Source organism: Myxine glutinosa, chromosome 6 (genome assembly GCF_964187855.1).
Source record: "Myxine glutinosa chromosome 6, kmMyxGlut1.1, whole genome shotgun sequence".
Classification (NCBI taxonomy): domain Eukaryota; kingdom Metazoa; phylum Chordata; class Myxini; order Myxiniformes; family Myxinidae; genus Myxine; species Myxine glutinosa.
The window spans coordinates 3,288,815-3,308,690 of record NC_136266.1 but is presented as its reverse complement, the minus strand read 5'-3'; the positions used below and the strand labels follow the sequence as shown (position 1 = coordinate 3,308,690).

At 40.7% G+C, this 19,876-nt stretch overlaps 1 protein-coding gene across 1 annotated transcript in view; it reads left to right on the top strand.

Moving 5' to 3' along the window:
- Window positions 1–19,605, top strand: part of LOC137429544 (histone-lysine N-methyltransferase SETD1B) — a 237,926-nt gene extending 218,321 nt beyond the window's left edge. Inside the window, exons 19-20 of the mRNA XM_078779562.1 lie at window positions 15,433–15,570; window positions 19,431–19,605. Of these exons, the coding sequence (XP_078635688.1) occupies window positions 15,433–15,570; window positions 19,431–19,604 (312 nt within the window). The 3' untranslated portion in view covers window position 19,605. The remainder of the gene's footprint in view (window positions 1–15,432; window positions 15,571–19,430) is intronic.
- The last annotated feature ends 271 nt before the right edge of the window (window positions 19,606–19,876 follow it).

The following is a 19,876-nucleotide window of genomic DNA, read 5'->3' as shown; positions in this document are numbered from 1 at the left end:
TTTCTCTTCTGACCATTAACTCAGGCACCTTTTGAGTTAGGAAGCTGATATTTGGACATGCCAATGACCAGGTGATTTGGCTGCAAAGGCTATTTTTGATTTATTAATTAATCAATTAATCAATTAATCGAATAATTATTTAATTATTTGATTAATGACTAAAAACTTCTTTTTTTAAAGTTACAGATTCTGATGAAATGGTGGTGGTTTATGTGTTCTCTGACCGAATTGTTTAATAATTTAATTTTTTATGATTATTATTTATTTATTTTCATTATTAATCATTTATTTATTTTCTTTCTTATTTGGCCAATATCTCAGGCACCTTTTGAGCTCGGAAGCTAATATTTTGACATGAGTGACCAAGTGATGTGGCTATCAAGGATATTTTTGATTTATTGATTAATCAATTAATCAATTAATCGATTAATTATTTAATTATTCGATTAACTACTATTTAAAAAAAAATTCAGTTAAAGATTCTGATGAAATGGTGGTGGTTTATGTGTTCTGTGACCGAATTGATTAATAATTTAATTTTTTAATGATTATTATTTATTTATTTTCATTATTAATCATTTATTTATTTTCTTTCTCATTTGGCCAATATCTCAGGCACCTTTTGAGCTGGGAAGCTAATATTTGGACATGACAGTGACCAAGTGATGTGGCTATCAAGGATATTTTTGATTTATTGATTAATCATTTAATCGATTAATTATTTATTGATTAATCGATTAATTATTTACTGATTAATCAATTAATTATTTAATTTTTTATTAATGACTTATTTAATTTAATTTCTAAAAGATACATCTTCGGATGAAGTACTAGTGGTTTAGTTATGCTATTAGCCAATTGATTAAGAAAATATTTTGTGATAATCTTTTATTGATTTTAATTACAGAATTAATCAATCAATTAGTGTACACCTCTCCCTTCCAATGCAGCCTCTATGAGCTGCACTCCGGCGCCCGGCAATGCCACGCTGTAGGATATTTAATTATTTGGCATGGGTGCGGTGTACTTTGAATGTATCTGGACTTGTCTTTCTTGTTTTCTTGTTTGTTTGTCCTGACGATATCTCAGCCATCCTTTGAGCGAGGAAGCTGAAATTTCGGCACAATAGTGAGCAAGTCCTTTGTCAAAAACGGTATTTTTTTGTTTTTTGAATAATCAATTAATTGAGGAGTTATTTAATTATTAGCGATTAATTAAGTACTTATTTAATTAATCAAATTTCCTTTCTCTTCTGACCATTAACTCAGGCACCTTTTGAGTTGGGAAGCTGGTATTTGGACATGCCAATGACCAGGTAATTTGGCTGCAAAGGCTATTTTTGATTTATGAATTAATCAATTAATCAATTAATCGATTAATTATTTAATTATTCGATTGATGACTAAAAAAAATTTTTTTTTTAAAGTTCGATTCTGATGAAATGGTGGTGGTTTATGTTATCTGACCGAATTGATTAATAATTTAATTTTTTTATGATTATTATTTATTTATTTTCATTATTAATCATTAATTTATTTTCTTTCTCATTTGGCCAATATCTCATGCACCTTTTGAGCTCAGAAGCTAATATTTGGACATGAGTGACTAGGTGATGTGGCTATCAAGGATATTTTTGATTTATTGTACACCGCACCTTTTCTATGCCATCTCCAGGCATTGCAAATCGTCATTGCTGGGCACCGAAGGGGGCTCGGCAGTGACGCACGCTGAAAGGGAGTACTCAGTTTTCACTCTGTTTGTTTGTTGTACACCGCACCTTTCCTATGCCATCTCCAGGCATTGCAAATCGTCATTGCCGGGCACCAAAGGGGGCTCGGCAGTGACGCACGCTGAAAGGGAGTACTCAGTTTTCACTCTGGTTGTTTGTTTGTTTTCTTGCTTTCTTTCTTTCTTTCTTTCTTGTTTGTTTGTCCGGGCGATATCTCAGCCATCCTTTGAGCTAGGAAGCTGAAATGTCGGCACAATAGTGAGCATGTCTGTTGTCAAAAACGGTATTTTTTGTTTTTTGATTAATCAATTAATTGAGGAATTATTTAATTATTAGCGATTAATTAAGTACTTATTTAATTAATCAAATTTCCTTTCTCTTCTGACCATTAACTCAGGCACCTTTTGAGTTAGGAAGCTGATATTTGGACATGCCAATGACAAGGTGATTTGGCTGCAAATGCTATTTTTGATTTATTAATTAATCCATTAATCAATTAATCGATTAATTATTTAATTATTTGATTGATGACAAAAAATTTTTTTTTTTAAGTTACAGATTCTGATGAAATGGTGGTGGTTTATGTGTTCTCTGACCAGATTGATTAATAATTTAATTTTTTTATGATTATTATTTATTTATTTTCATTATTAATCATTTATTTATCTTCTTTCTCATTTGGCCAATATCTCAGGCACCTTTTGAGCTCAGAAGGTAATATTTGGACATGAGTGACCAAGTGATGTGGCTATCAAGGATATGTTTGATTTATTGATTAATCATTTATTGGTGAATCAATTAATTATTTAATTTTTTATTAATGACTTATTTAATTAAATTTCTAAAAGATACATCTTCGGATGAAGCACGAGTGGTTTAGTTATGCTATTAGCCAATTGATTAAGAAAATAATTTATGATAATCTTTTATTGATTTTAATTGTACAATTAATCAAAGAATTAGCGTACACCTCTCCCTCCCAAAGCAGCCTCTATGAGCTGCACTGCGGTATTGCCGGGCGCCAGAGGCGCCCCGGCAATGCCGCTCTGTAGGATATTTAATTATTTGGCAACGGGGCGGTGTACTTTGAATGTATCTGCACTTGTTTTCTTTCTTGTTTGTTGTACACCGCTCCTTTCCTATGCCATCTCCAGGCATTGCAAATCGTCATTGCTGGGCACCGAAGGGGGCTCGGCAGTGACGCACGCTGAAAGAGAGTACTCAGTTTTCACTCTGGTTGTTTGTTTTCTTGCTTTCCTACTTTCTTGCTTTCTTTCTTGTTTGTTTGTTGTACACCGCTCCTTTCCTATGCCACCTCCAGGCATTGCAAATCGTCATTGCCGGGCACCGAAGGGGGCTTGGCAGTGACGCACGCTGAAAGAGAGTACTCAGTTTTCACTCTGGTTTCTTGTTTGTTTTCTTGTTTCCTTGGTTGTCCGGACGATATCTCAGCCATCCTTTGAGCTAGGAAGCTGAAATTTCGGCACAATAGTGAGCAAGTCCTTTGTCAAAAACGGTATTTTTTGTTTTTTGATTAATCAATTAATTGAGGAGTTATTTAATTATTAGCGTTTAATTAAGTACTTATTTAATTAATTAAATTTCATTTCTCTTCTGACCATTATTAACTCAGGCACCTTTTGAGTTAGGAAGCTGATATTTGGACATGCCAATGACCAGGTGATTTGGCTGCAAAGGATATTTTTGATTTATTAATTAATCAATTAATCGATTAATTATTTAATTATTCGATTAATGACAAAAAAATTTTTTTTTTTAAAGTTACAGATTCTGATGAAATAGTGGTAGTTTATGTGTTCTCTGACCAAATTGATTAATAATTTAATTTTTTTATGATTATTATTTATTTATTTTCATTATTAATCATTTATTTATTTTCTTTCTCATTTGGCCAATATCTCAGGCACCTTTTGAGCTGGGAAGCTAATATTTGGACATGAGTGACCAAGTGATGTGGCTATCAAGGATATTTTTGATTTATTGATTAATCATTTCATCTATTAATTATTTATTGATTAATCGATTAATTATTTATTGAGTAATCAATTAATTATTTAATTTTTTATAAATGACTTATTTAATTAAATTTCTAAAAGATACATCTTCGGATGAAGCACTAGTGGTTTAGTTATGCGATTAGCCAATTGATTATGAAAATATTTTGTGATAATCTTTTATTGATTTTAATTATACAATTAATCAATCAATTAGTGTACACCTCTCCCTCCCAATGCAGCCTTAATGAGCTGCACTGCGGTATTGCCGGGCGCCGGAGGCGCCCCGGCAATGCCGCGCTGCAGCATATTTAATTATTTGGCATGGGGCGGTGTACTTTGAATGTATGTGTACTTGTTTGTTTGTTTGTTTGTCCGGGCGATATCTCAGCCATCCTTTGAGATAGGAAGCTGAAATTTCGGCACAATAGTGAGCAAGTCCTTTGTCAAAAACGGTATTTTTTGTTTTTTGATTAATCAATTAATTGATGAGTTATTTAATTATTAGCGATTAATTAAGTACTTATTTAATTAATTAAATTTCATTTCTCTTCTGACCATTAACTCAGGCACCTTTTGAGTTAGGAAGCTGATATTTGGACATGCCAATGACCAGGTGATTTGGCTGCAAAGACTATTTTTGATTTATTAATTAATCAATTAATCAATTAATCGATTAATTATTTAATTATTTGATTAATGACAAAAATGTTTTTTTTTTTAAAGTTACAGATTCTGATGAAATGGTGGTGGTTTATGTGTTCTCTGACCAAATTGATTAATAATTTAATTTTTTAATGATTATTATTTTTTTTTTTTCATTATTAATCATTTATTTATTTTCTTTCTCATTTGGCCAATATCTCAGGCACCTTTTGAGCTCAGAAGCTAATATTTGGACATGAGTGACCAGGTGATGTGGCTATCAAGGATATTTTTGATTTATTGATTAATCAATTAATCAATGTATCGATTAATTATTTAATTATTCGATTAATTACGCAAAAATTTTTTTTTCCCCCAGTTACAGATTCTGATGAAATGGTGGTGGTTTATGTGTTCTGTGACCGAATTGATTGATAATTTAATTTTTTAATGATTATTATTTATTTATTTTCATTATTAATCATTTATTTATTTTCTTTCTCATTTGGCCAATATCTCAGGCACCTTTTGAGCTGGGAAGCTAATATTTGGACATGGCAGTGACCAAGTGATGTGGCTATCAAGGATATTTTTGATTTATTGATTAATCATTTAATCGATTCATTATTTATTGATTAATCAATGAATTACTTATTGATTAATCAATTAATTATTTAATTTTTTATTAATGACTTCTTTGATTAAATTTCTAAAAGATACATCTTCGGATGAAGCACGAGTGGTTTTGTTATGGTATTAGCCAATTGATTAAGAAAATATTTTGTGATAATCTTTCATTGATTTTAATTATACAATTAATCAATCAATTAGTGTACACCTCTCCCTCCCAATGCAGCCTCGATGAGCTGCACTGCGGTATTGCTGGGCGCCGGAGGCGCCCCGGCAATGCCGCGCTGTAGGATATTTAATTATTTGGCATGGGGGCGGTGTACTTTGAATGTATGTGTACTTGTTTTTGATTTATTGATTAATCATTTAATCGATTAATTATTTATTGATTAATTGATTAATTATTGATTAATCAATTAATTACTTAATTTTTTATTAATGACTTATTTAATTAAATTTCTAAAAGATACATCTTCGAATGAAGCACGAGTGGTTTAGTTATGCTATTAGCCAATTGATTAAGAAAATATTTTGTGATAATCTTTTATTGATTTTAATTATACAATTAATCAATCAATTAGTGTACACCTCTCCCTCCCAAAGCAGCCTCAATGAGCTGCACTGCGTATTGCCGGGCGCCGGAGGCGGCCCGGCAATGCCGCGCTGTAGGATATTTCATTATTTGGCATGGGGGCAGTGTACTTTGAATGTATCTGTACTTGTTGATTAATCAATTAATCAATTAATCGATTAATTATTTAATTATTCGATTAATTACTAAAAAAAAAAAAAAAAATTTCAGTTAAAGATTCTGATGAAATGGTGGTGGTTTATGTGTTCTGTGACCGAATTGATTAATAATTTAATTTTTTAATGATTATATTATTTATTTATTTTCATTATTAATCATTTATTTATTTTCTTTCTCATTTGGCCAATATCTCAGGCACCTTTTGAGCTGGGAAGCTAATATTTGGACATGACAGTGACCAAGTGATGTGGCTATCTCGGATATTTTTGATTTATTAATTAATCTATAAATCAATTAATCGATTAAATATTTAATTATTCGATTAATTACTAAAAAAAAAAAAATTCAGTTACAGATTCTGATGAAATGGTGGTGGTTTATTTTTGATTTATTGATTAATCGATTAATTATTTGTTGATTAATCAATTAATTATTTAATTTTTTATTAATGACTTATTTAATTAAATTTCTAAAATATACATCTTCGGATGAAGCACGAGTGGTTTAGTTATGCTATTAGCCAATTGATTAAGAAAATATTTTGTGATAATCTTTTATTGATTTTAATTCTACAATTAATCAATCAATTAGTGTACACCTCTCCCTCCCAATGCAGCCTCTATGAGCGGCACTTTGGTATTGCCGGGCACCTGAGGTGCCCCGGCAATGCCGCGCTGTAGGATATTTAATTATTTGGCATGGGGGCGGTGTACTTTGAACGTTTCTGTACTTGTTGTACACCGCACCTTTCCTATGTCATCTCCAGGCATTGCAAATCGTCATTGCCGGGCACCGAAGGGGGCTCGGCAGTGACGCATGCTGAGAGGGAGTACTCAGTTTTCACTCTGTTTGTTTTCTTGCTTTCTTGTTGTACACCGCACCTTTCCTATGCCATCTCCAGGCATTGCAAATCGTCATTGCTGGGCACCGTAGGGGGCTCGGCAGTGACGCACGCTGAAAGGGAGTACTCAGTTTTCACTCTGGTTGTTTGTTTTCTTTCTTGTTTTCTTTTGTACAGCGCACCTTTCTTATGCCATCTCCAGGCATTGCAAATCGTCATTGCTGGGCACCGAAGGGGGCTCGGCAGTGACACACGCTGAAAGGGAGTACTCAGTTTTCACTCTGTTTGTTTGTTTTCTGTCTTGTTGTACACCGCACCTTTCCTATGCCGTCTCCAGGCATTGCAAATCGTCATTGCCGGGCACCGAAGGGGGCTCGGCAGTGACGCACGCTGAAAGAGAGGACTCAGTTTTCACTCTCGTTGTTTGTTGTACACTGCTCCTTTCCTATGCCATCTCCAGGCATTGCAAATCGTCATTGCTGGGCACCGAAGGGGGCTCGGCAGTGACGCACGCTGAAAGAGAAGACTCAGTTTTCACTCTGGTTGTTTGTTTTCTTGCTTTCTTGTTTGTTTGTTTGTTTGTTTGTTTGTTTGTTTGTCCGGGCGATATCTCAGCCATCCTTTGAGATAGGAAGGTGAAATTTCGGGACAACAGTGAGCAAGTCCTTTGTCAAAAACCATATTTTTTGTTTTTTGATTAATCAATTAATTGAGGAGTTATTTAATTATTAGCGATTAATTAAGTACTTATTTAATTAATCAAATTTCCTTTCTCTTCTGACCATTAACTCAGGCACCTTTTGAGTTAGGAAGCTGATATTTGGACATGCCAATGACCAGGTGATTTGGCTGCAAAGGCTATTTTTGATTTATTAATGAATCAATTAATCAATTAATCGATTCATTATTTAATTATTCGATTAATGACTAAACGTTTTTTTTTTTAAGTTACACATTCTGATGAAATGGTGGTGGATTATGTGTTCTCTGACCGAATTGATTAATAATTCAATTTTTTTATGATTATTATTTATTTATTTTCATTATTAATCATTTATTTATTTTCTTTCTCATTTGGCCAATATCTCAGGCACCTTTTGAGCTCGGAAGCTAATATTTGGACATGAGTAACCAAGTGATGTGGCTATCAAGGATATTTTTGATTTATTGATCAATCAATTAATCAATTAATCGATTAATTATTTAATTATTCGATTAATTACTAAAATAAAAAAAAAAATTTCATTTACAGATTCTGATGAAATGGTGGTGGTTTATGTGTTCTGTGACTGAATTGATTAATAATTTAATTTTTTAATGATTATTATTTATTTATTTTCATTATTAATCATTTATTTATTTTCTTTCTCATTTGGCCAATATCTCAGGCACCTTTTGAGCTCGGAAGCTCATATTTGGAGTTGAGTGACCAAGTGATGTGGCTATCAAGGATATTTTTGATTTATTGATTTATCATTTAATCGATTAATTATTTATTGATTAATTGATTAATTATTGATTAATCAATTAATTATTTAATTTTTTATTCATGACTTATTTAATTAAATTCCTAAAAGATACATCTTTGGATGAAGCACTTGTGGTTTAGTTATGCTATTAGCCAATTGATTAAGAAAATATTTTGTGAAAATCTTTTATTGATTTTAATTATACAATTAATCAATCAATTAGCGTACACCTCTCCCTCCCAATGCAGCCTCTATGAGGTGCACTGCGGTATTGCCGGGCGCTGGAGGCGCCCTGGCAATACCGCGCTGTAGGATATTTAATTATTTGGCATGGGGGCAGTGTACTTTGAATGTATGTGTACTTGTTTGTTTTCTTGTTTGTTTGTCCGGGCGATATCTCAGCCATCCTTTGAGCGAGGAAGCTGGAATTTCGGCACAATAGTGAGCAAGTCCTTTGTCAAAAACTGTATTTTTTGTTTTTTGATTAATCAATTAATTGAGGATTTATTTAATTATTAGCGATTAATTAAGTACTTATTTAATTAATCAAATTTCCTTTCTCTTCTGACCATTAACTCAGGCACCTTTTGAGTTAGGAAGCTGATATTTGGACATGACAATGACCAAGTGATTTGGCTGTAAAGGATATTTTTGATTTATTGATTAATTAATTAATCTATTAATTATTTAATTATTCGATGAATGACTTAATTAATTAATTTTTTTAAGTTACAGATTCGAATGAAATGATGGTGGTTTATGTGTTCTTCGAGCCAATTGATTAACCATTTAATTTTTTTATGATGATTATTTATTTATTTTCATTAATGATTTTTTTTTTTTTTTCCTCATCTGGGCAATATCTCAGGCACCTTTTGAGCTGGGAAGCTAATATTTGGACATGACAGTGACCAAGTGATGTGGCTATCAAGGATATTTTTGATTTATTGATTAATCATTTAATCGATGAATTATTCATCGATTAATAAATTAATTATTTAATTTTTTATTAATGACCTTTAAAATTAAATTTCTGAAAGATACATCTTCGGATGAATCACTGGTGGTTTCGTTATCCTATTAGCCAATTGATTGAGAAAATATTTTGTGATAATCTTTTATTGATTTTAATTATGCAATTAATCAATCAATTATAATTGTCCACCTTTCCCTCCCAACGCAGTCTCTAGCATGGGGGTGGTGTACTTTCAATGTATTGTTACGGAACCCGACGTCGGCCTCAGTTCCCGTTATCGAGGGGGGATTAAGCCCCTCGTCTGTTACTGACCGACGTGGTCCCGGGGGTATGACGCCACGCCCGGTCGGCGCTGGGTAGGGTTTTAGGCCCACAAGTCCTATGACCTAAATACCAGCGCTTCCCGGTTCGCGAAGGAACACCCCCCGCTCACGGCCGCAGCGTAATGGATGTTGCGCCGAGCGAAGCGAACTGCGGCGTGAGCCGTTTACCAAGACTAGACCCGATTCCTTAAACGTTGGCCAAATCGTGCCACCGGTATTCAATTGGGAAATCACCAAAACGACAAGGATGTGAAGAAGAGGAAGACGAAGGCAAAAGGGTTGGAAATGCTACTATATTTATTACTATTATTTACACAATGAAAGGAACCAAGGAGAAGGAAGGATAATAAAGTAAAAACAGAAGAAGAAGAAGAAGCGGACACAGTGCACCTTAGCTTACCGATGCAGTCTTAATTAATACCCCAGGACAAGACAAAAGACAGACTACAAGCACACTTACACGGGGGATGATGACAGGAATGGCAGGAGGTGGATGGCTGGAGGGAGAGGAAGGCACGGAGCTGGCTGGAGCTTGACCCCGCACGGGACGTCGGGCTGGACCTCGACGGCCACCGATGCCACCGATCCTGGTTCCCACGGGGTAACGGGTCGGAGCTGCCTGGTGGAGCCAACGCTGCCTGGTGGAGTCAAAGCTGCGTGGTACTGCTCCTGCTTGCTCTCAGGACTCTCTCTCAACTCTTGCTCTCAGGACTCCCTCTCAACTCTTGCTCTCAGGACTCTCTCCGTACCTCATCTCCAGCGCATCTGGACTCATCTGAGGTGGGGGCATCTCCCGCGGTTTATATCAGCCCCACCCTCTAACCTTTACGAACCTCCCCGATCGCTCTTCCTCCGCCCTCTCAAGCCAAACCCCTCATGCTTGGTTGGTTGTTCGGGGCTGGCTCACTCCTCTCCTCTATGACGAGGTGGAGACACGCCTTTCCTTCCCAACTTGACCGCGTGCGTAATGGAGGTTTTGGGGCGATTCGAGCGAGCCCCAGCCAAAGGGCAGCAGTGGCGAATGCAGCAAACCGCCCAGTGCAGTTGGCAATGGATGCTTTGGGAATGGGAATGAAAGGGAATCTATCTATTTGAATTCGGTGCAATGGAGTATTAATTAATGGAAGACAAAGCCTTAACCTAATACACAGAATAAGGAAATAACTACCAACAAGGAGGAAATCTATGATTGGCTAACGTGATTGTATATGACCTAACTAAGGGACGCCCTTTGACCTTTATACACAACAACTGGAGGAAGGAGGGTGATATTTTTTACAACAATAAAAAAACACAATTCTCATTTCCACAATAGTATCTTTACTTGTTTTTCATTTCATTTTCCTACATGCACATTAACTTCTGGGTGGTTAACTGGCGCACAAGCTTTGAACTTTTGGGTGGTTAACTGGCGCACAAGCTTTGAACTTTTGGGTGGTTAACTGGCGCACAAGCTTTGAACTTTTGGGTGGTTAACTGGCGCACAAGCTTTGAACTTTTGGGTGGTTAATTGGCGCACAAGCTTTGAACTTTTGGGTGGCTAACGCGCACAAGGTTTGAATTTTTGGGTGGTTAACTGGCGCACAAGCTTTGAACTTTTGGCTCATTAACTGGCGCACAGCTTTTAACATTTTGGTGGTTAACTGGCACACAAGCTTTGAACCTTTGGCTGGTTAACTGGCGCACAAGCTTTGAACTTTTGGGTGGTTAACTGGCGCACAAGCTAGGATCTTTTTGCTGGTTAACTGGTGCACAAGCGTTTAACTTTTAGCTGGTTAACTGGCACACAAGCTTTGAACTTTTGGGTGGTTAGATGGCGCACAAGCGTTGAACTTTTGGCTGGTTAACTGGCGCACAAGCTTTGAACTTTTGGGTGGTTAACTGGCGCACAGGCTTTGAACTTTTGGGTGTTTAACTGGCGCACAAGCTTTGAACTTTTGGCTGGTTAACTGTCGCACAAGCTTTGAACATTTGGGTGGTTAACTGGCGCACAAGCTTTGAACATTTGGGTGGTTAACTGGTGCACAAGCTTTGAACTTTTGGGTGGTTAACTGGTGCACAAGCTTTTAACTTTTTGGTGGTTAACTGGCACACAAGCTTTGAACTTTTGGCTGGTTAACTGGCGCACATGCTTTGAACTTTTGGGTGGTTAACTGGCGCACAAGCTAGGATCTTTTTGCTGGTTAACTGGTGCACAAGCGTTTAACTTTTAGCTGGTTAACTGGTGCACAAGCTTTGAACTTTTGGGTGGTTAGATGGCGCACAAGCGTTGAACTTTTGGCTGGTTAACTGGTGCACAAGCTTTGAACTTTTGGGTGGTTAACTGGCGCACAGGCTTTGAAGTTTTGGGTGTTTAACTGGCGCACAAGCTTTGAACTTTTGGCTGGTTAACTGTCGCACAAGCTTTGAACATTTGGGTGGTTAACTGGTGCACAAGCTTTGAACTTTTGGGTGGTTAACTGGCGCACAAGCTTTGCACTTTTGGCTGGTTAACTGGTGCACAAGCTTTGAACTTTTGGCTGGTTAACTGGCGCACAAGCTTTGAACTTTTGGGTGGTTAACTGGCGCACAAGCTTTGAACTTTTGGGTGGTTAACTGGCGCACAAGCTTTGAACTTTTGGGTGGTTAACTGGCGCACAAGCTTTGAACTTTTGGCTGGTTAACTGGCGCACAAGCTTTGAACTTTTGGGTGGTTAACTGGCGCACAAGCTTTGAACTTTTGGCTGGTTAACTGGTGCACAAGCTTTGAACTTTTGGGTGGTTAACTGGCGCACAAGCTTTGAAATTTTGGCTGGTTAACTGGCGCACAAGCTTTGAACTTTTGGCTCATTAACTGGCGCACAAGCTTTGAACTTTTGGGTGGTTAACTGGCGCACAAGCTTTGAACTTTTGGCTGGTTAACTGGCGCACAAGCTTTGAACTTTTGGCTCATTAACTGGCGCACAAGCTTTGAACTTTTGGGTGGTTAACTGGCGCACAAGCTTTGAACGTTTGGGTGGTTAACTGGCGCACAAGCATTGAACTTTTGGCTGGTAAACTGGTGCACAAGCTTTGAACTTTTGGGTGGTTAACTGGCGCACAAGCTTTGAACTTTTGGCTGGTTAACTGGCGCACAAGCTTTGAACTTTTGGCTCATTAACTGGCGCACAAGCTTTGAACTTTTGGGTGGTTAACTGGCGCACAAGCTTTGAACTTTTGGGTGGTTAACTGGCGCACAAGCTTTGAACTTTTGGGTGGTTAACTGGCGCACAAGCTTTGAACTTTTGGGTGGTTAATTGGCGCACAAGCTTTGAACTTTTGGGTGGCTAACGCGCACAAGGTTTGAACTTTTGGGTGGTTAACTGGCGCACAAGCTTTGAACTTTTGGCTCATTAACTGGCGCACAAGCTTTGAACTTTTGGCTGGTTAACTGGTGCACAAGCTTTGAACTTTTGGGTGGTTAACTGGTGCACAAGCTTTTAACTTTTTGGTGGTTAACTGGCACACAAGCTTTGAACTTTTGGCTGGTTAACTGGCGCATAAGCTTTGAACTTTTGGGTGGTTAACTGGCGCACAAGCTAGGATCTTTTTGCTGGTTAACTGGTGCACAAGCGTTTAACTTTTAGCTGGTTAACTGGCGCACAAGCTTTGAACTTTTGGGTGGTTAACTGGCGCACAAGCTGGGATCTTTTTGCTGGTTAACTGGTGCACAAGCGTTTAACTTTTGGCTGGTTAGCTGGCGCACAAGCTTTGAACTTTTGGGTGTTTAACTGGCGCACAAGCTTTGAACTTTTGGCTGGTTAACTGTCGCACAAGCTTTGAACATTTGGGTGGTTAACTGGCGCACAAGCTTTGAACATTTGGGTGGTTAACTGGTGCACAAGCTTTGAACTTTTGGGTGGTTAACTGGTGCACAAGCTTTTAACTTTTTGGTGGTTAACTGGCACACAAGCTTTGAACTTTTGGCTGGTTAACTGGCGCACATGCTTTGAACTTTTGGGTGGTTAACTGGCGCACAAGCTTGGATCTTTTTGCTGGTTAACTGGCGCACAAGCGTTTAACTTTTAGCTGGTTAACTGGTGCACAAGCTTTGAACTTTTGGGTGGTTAGATGGCGCACAAGCGTTGAACTTTTGGCTGGTTAACTGGTGCACAAGCTTTGAACTTTTGGGTGGTTAACTGGCGCACAGGCTTTGAAGTTTTGGGTGTTTAACTGGCGCACAAGCTTTGAACTTTTGGCTGGTTAACTGTCGCACAAGCTTTGAACATTTGTGTGGTTAACTGGCGCACAAGCTTTGAACTTTTGGGTGGTTAACTGGCGCACAAGCTTTGCACTTTTGGCTGGTTAACTGGTGCACAAGCTTTGAACTTTTGGCTGGTTAACTGGCGCACAAGCTTTGAACTTTTGGGTGGTTAACTGGCGCACAAGCTTTGAACTTTTGGGTGGTTAACTGGCGCACAAGCTTTGAACTTTTGGGTGGTTAACTGGCGCACAAGCTTTGAACTTTTGGCTGGTTAACTGGCGCACAAGCTTTGAACTTTTGGGTGTTTAACTGGCGCACAAGCTTTGAACTTTTGGCTGGTTAACTGGTGCACAAGCTTTGAACTTTTGGGTGGTTAACTGGCGCACAAGCTTTGAACTTTTAGCTGGTTAACTGGCACACAAGCTTTGAACTTTTGGCTCATTAACTGGCGCACAAGCTTTGAACTTTTGGGTGGTTAACTGGCGCACAAGCTTTGAACTTTTGGGTGGTTAACTGGCGCACAAGCTTTGAACTTTTGGCTGGTTAACTGGCGCACAAGCTTTGAACTTTTGGCTCATTAACTGGCGCACAAGCTTTGAACTTTTGGGTGGTTAACTGGCGCACAAGCTTTGAACGTTTGGGTGGTTAACTGGCGCACAAGCATTGAACTTTTGGCTGGTTAACTGGTGCACAAGCTTTGAACTTTTGGGTGTTTAACTGGCGCACAAGCTTTGAACTTTTGGCTGGTTAACTGGCGCACAAGCTTTGAACTTTTGGCTCATTAACTGGCGCACAAGCTTTGAACTTTTGGGTGGTTAACTGGCGCACAAGCTTTGAACTTTTGGCTGGTTAACTGGCGCACAAGCTTTGAACTTTTGGGTGGTTAACTGGCGCGGAAGCTTTGAACTTTTGGGTGGTTAACTGGCGCACAAGCTTTGAACTTTTGGGTGGTTAACTGGCGCACAAGCTTTGAACTTTTGGCTGGTTAACTGGTGCACAAGCTTTGAACTTTTGGCTGGTTAACTGGCGCACAAGCTTTGAACTTTTGGGTGGTTAACTGGCGCACAAGCTTTGAACTTTTGGGTGGTTAACTGGCGCACAAGCTTTGAACTTTTGGAGGGTTAACTGGCGCATAAGCTTTGAACTATTGGGGGGTTAACTGGCGCACAAGCTTTGAACATTTGGGTGGTTAACTGGCGCACAAGCTTTGAACTTTTGGGGGGTTAACTGGCGCATAAGCTTTGAACTATTGGGGGGTTAACTGGCGCACAAGCTTTGAACTTTTGGGTGGTTAACTGGCGCACAAGCTTTGAACTTTTGGGTGGTTAACTGGTGCACAAGCTTTGAACTTTTGGCTGGTTAACTGGCGCACAAGCTTTGAACTTTTGGCTGGTTAACTGGCGCATAAGCTTTGAACTTTTGGGTGGTTAACTGGTGCAAAAGCTTTGAACTTTTGGGTGGTTAACTGGCGCATAAGCGTTGAACTTTTGGGTGGTTAACTGGCGCACAAGCTTTGAACTTTTGGGTGGTTAACTGGCGCACAAGCTTTGAACTTTTGGCTGGTTAACTGGCGCACAAGCTTTGAACTTTTGGCTGGTTAACTGGCGCACAAGCTTTAAACTGAGGGTATCCCATTTTATCACAAGGTAACGAGAAGGTAAACAGGGTTTAATGTTTTTTGTAATGAACGGTTTCACTCCTTTGATTCTCTCTTGGTTTGTCGTGTCTGCGAGCTCCGACGATACACACGAAGCCATTCTCGAAGCGCTGCGATCGGCCTCTCGTACGAGCTGTGTAAACGCAGACCGCCGTGCTCATTTCTCTTCGACAGGTGATCGCCGATTACAGGGAACGACGCTACGAGCACGAAGGAATCGGCAGCAGCTACATGTTCCGCGTCGACCACGAGCACATTATCGATGCGACCAAGTGCGGCAACCTGGCGCGCTTCATCAACCACAGCTGCAATGTGAGCACTTGTTGCACCTACAGGTCCTCGTTTTCTTGTTGCACCTCTAGGCCCTCGTTTTCTTGTTGCACCTACAGGCCCTCGTTTTCTTGTTGCACCTACAGGCCCTCGTTTTCTTGTTTCACCTACAGGTCCTCGTTTTCTTGTTTCACCTACAGGTCCTCGTTTTCTTGTTGCACCTCTAGGTCCTCGTTTTCTTGTTGCACCTCTAGGCCCTCGTTTTCTTGTTGCACCTCTAGGCCCTCGTTTTCTTGTTGCACCTCCAGGTCCTCGTTTTCTTGTTGCACCTCTAGGCCCTCGTTTTCTTGTTGCACCTCTAGGCCCTCGTTTTCTTGTTGCACCTCTAGGCCCTCGTTTTCTTGTTGCACCTCCAGGCCCTCGTTTTCTTGTTTCACCTGCAGGTCCTCGTTTTCTTGTTGCACCTCTAGGCCCTCGTTTTCTTGTTGCAACTACAGGCCCTCGTTTTCTTGTTTCACCTACAGGTCCTCGTTTTCTTGTTGCACCTCTAGGCCCTCGTTTTCTTGTTGCACCTACAGGTCCTCGTTTTCTTGTTGCACCTCTAGGCCCTCGTTTTCTTGTTGCACCTCTAGGCCCTCGTTTTCTTGTTGCACCTACAGGCCCTCGTTTTCTTGTTGCACCTCTAGGCCCTCGTTTTCTTGTTGCACCTCCAGGTCCTCGTTTTCTTGTTTCACCTACAGGTCCTCGTTTTCTTGTTGCACCTACAGGTCCTCGTTTTCTTGTTGCACCTCCAGGGCCTCGTTTTCTTGTTGCACCTGCAGGCCCTCGTTTTCTTGTTGCACTTGCAGGCCCTCGTTTTCTTGTTGCACCTACAGGTCCTCGTTTTCTTGTTGCACCTCTAGGTCCTCGTTTTCTTGTTGCACCTCTAGGCCCTCGTTTTCTTGTTGCACCTCTAGGCCCTCGTTTTCTTGTTGCACCTCTAGGTCCTCGTTTTCTTGTTGCACCTACAGGCCCTCGTTTTCTTGTTGCACCTCCAGGCCCTCGTTTTTTTGTTGCACCTGCAGGCCCTCGTTTTCTTGTTGCACTAGCAGGCCCTCGTTTTCTTGTTGCACCTCCAGGCCCTCGTTTTCTTGTTGCACTTGCAGGTTCTCGTTTTCTTGTTGCACTTGCAGGCCCTCGTTTTCTTGTTGCACTTGCAGGCCCTTGTTTTCTTGTTGCACTTGCAGGCCCTTGTTTTCTTGTTGCACTTGCAGGCCCTCGTTTTCTTGTTGCACTTGCAGGCCCTCGTTTTCTTGTTGCACCTCCAGGCCCTCGTTTTCTTGTTGCACTTGCAGGCCCTCATTTTCTTGTTGCACTTGCAGGTCCTCGTTTTCTTGTTACACCTACAGGTCCTCATTTTCTTGTTGCACCTACAGGCCTTCGTTTTCTTGTTGCACCTCTAGGCCCTCGTTTTCTTGTTGCACCTCCAGGCCTTCGTTTTCTTGTTGCACCTACAGGCCCTCGTTTTGTTGTTTCACCTACAGGTCCTCGTTTTCTTGTTGCACCTACAGATCCTCGTTTTCTTGTTGCAACTACAGGCCCTCGTTTTCTTGTTGCACCTCCAGGCCCTCGTTTTCTTGTTGCACCTCCAGGCCCTCGTTTTCTTATTGCACCTCCAGGGCCTCGTTTCCTTGTTGCACCTCCAGGCCTTCGTTTTCTTGTTGCACCTCCAGGCCTTCGTTTTCTTGGTGCACCTCCAGGCCCTCGTTTTCTTGTTATACCTCCAGGCCCTCGTTTTCTTGTTGCACCTACAGGCCCTCGTTTTCTTGTTGCACCTCCAGGCCCTCGTTTTCTTGTTATACCTGCAGGCCCTCGTTTTCTTGTTATACCTCCAGGCCCTCGTTTTCTTTTTGCACCTCCAGGCCCTCGTTTTCTTGTTATACCTACAGGCCCTCGTTTTCTTGTTGCACCTACAGGACCTCGTTTTCTTGTTGCACCTACAGGCCCTCGTTTTCTTGTTGCACCTCCAGGGTCCTCGTTTTCTTGTTGCACCTCCAGGCCCTCGTTTTCTTGTTGCACCTGCAGGCCCTCGTTTTCTTGTTGCACTTGCAGGCCCTCGTTTTCTTGTTGCACTTGCAGGCCCTCGTTTTCTTGTTGCACCTACAGGCCCTCGTTTTCTTGTTGCACCTCCAGGCCCTCGTTTTCTTGTTATACCTGCAGGCCCTCGTTTTCTTGTTATACCTCCAGGCCCTCGTTTTCTTTTTGCACCTCCAGGTCCTCGTTTTCTTGTTATACCTACAGGCCCTCGTTTTCTTGTTGCACCTACAGGACCTCGTTTTCTTGTTGCACCTACAGGCCCTCGTTTTCTTGTTGCACCTCCAGGGTCCTCGTTTTCTTGTTGCACCTCCAGGCCCTCGTTTTCTTGTTGCACCTGCAGGCCCTCGTTTTCTTGTTGCACTTGCAGGCCCTCGTTTTCTTGTTGCACTTCCAGGGTCCTCGTTTTCTTGTTGCACCTCCAGGCCTTCGTTTTCTTGGTGCACCTCCAGGCTCTCGTTTTCTTGTTATACCTCCAGGCCCTCGTTTTCTTGTTGCACCTACAGGCCCTCGTTTTCTTGTTGCACCTCCAGGCCCTCGTTTTCTTGTTATACCTGCAGGCCCTCGTTTTCTTGTTATACCTCCAGGTCCTCGTTTTCTTTTTGCACCTCCAGGCCCTCGTTTTCTTGTTATACCTACAGGCCCTCGTTTTCTTGTTGCACCTACAGGCCCTCGTTTTCTTGTTGCACCTCCAGGTCCTCGTTTTCTTGTTGCAACTACAGGTCCTCGTTTTCTTGTTGCACCTACAGGTCCTCGTTTTCTTGTTGCACCTACAGGTCCTCGTTTTCTTGTTGCACCTACAGGTCCTCGTTTTCTTGTTGCACCTACAGGTCCTCGTTTTCTTGTTGCAACTACAGGTCCTCGTTTTCTTGTTGCAACTACAGGTCCTCGTTTTCTTGTTGCAACTACAGCTCCTCGTTTTCTTGTTGCAACTACAGGTCCTCGTTTTCTTGTTGCACCTACAGGTCCTCGTTTTCTTGTTGCACCTACAGGTCCTCGTTTTCTTGTTGCAACTACAGGTCCTCGTTTTCTTGTTGCACCTCTAGGCCCTCGTTTTCTTGTTGCCACTACAGGTCCTCGTTTTCTTGTTGCACCTACAGGTCCTCGTTTTCTTGTTGCAACTACAGGTCCTCGTTTTCTTGTTGCACCTACAGGTCCTCGTTTTCTTGTTGCAAGTACAGGTCCTCGTTTTCTTGTTGCAACTACAGGTCCTCGTTTTCTTGTTGCAACTACAGGTCCTCGTTTTCTTGTTGCAACTACAGGTCCTCGTTTTCTTGTTGCACCTACAGGCCCTCGTTTTCTTGTTGCAACTACAGGTCCTCGTTTTCTTGTTGCACCTCTAGGCCCTCGTTTTCTTGTTGCCACTACAGGTCCTCGTTTTCTTGTTGCACCTACAGGTCCTCGTTTTCTTGTTGCAACTACAGGTCCTCGTTTTCTTTTTGCACCTACAGGTCCTCGTTTTCTTGTTGCAAGTACAGGTCCTCGTTTTCTTGTTGCAACTACAGGTCCTCGTTTTCTTGTTGCAACTACAGCTCCTCGTTTTCTTGTTGCAACTACAGGTCCTCGTTTTCTTGTTGCACCTACAGGACCTCGTTTTCTTGTTGCACCTCCAGGCCCTCGTTTTCTTGTTTCACCTCCAGGCCCTCGTTTTCTTGTTTCACCTCCAGGCCCTCGTTTTCTTGTGCCACCTCTTTTTGTGCATTTCCATGTTCTCCTTTCTTCCTCTCTTCGTGAATATATTTTGTTTATTTTTATTCTTGCGCATTCATCTCTCCGCTACTCGGCCCGTGTCTTACGAGTGCGTGATGTTATCTCTGTCTCCAAACCAGCCAAACTGCTACGCCAAGATCATCACGGTGGATTCTCACAAGAAGATCGTCATCTACTCTCGGCAACCCATCGCGGTCAACGAGGAGATCACGTACGATTACAAATTTCCCATCGAGGACGAGAAGATCCCGTGCCTCTGCGGTGCTGAAAATTGTCGAGGCTCGCTCAACTAGCGTCCTGCACCGTACGACCGCAACCGTGAGAGCAGGCCGAGCCTTTAATGGATTTGTCGTCGCACAAACCGCAAACTGCCAATCCTTACTTTTGTTTTGGTCTTGCAATGGTTTCTTTTTCAAATCGTCGTGCTTTATTCCCCGACTTTCTTCATTCCTGCTCTTCTGTAATGTCAGACTGTGGAACGTAGCACACCGTTTGGTTTCATTTTTTAATGAGCCCCTACTGCCCACGCCTCTTCCCTATGAATCGGTATTGAAAACGTGTTTCA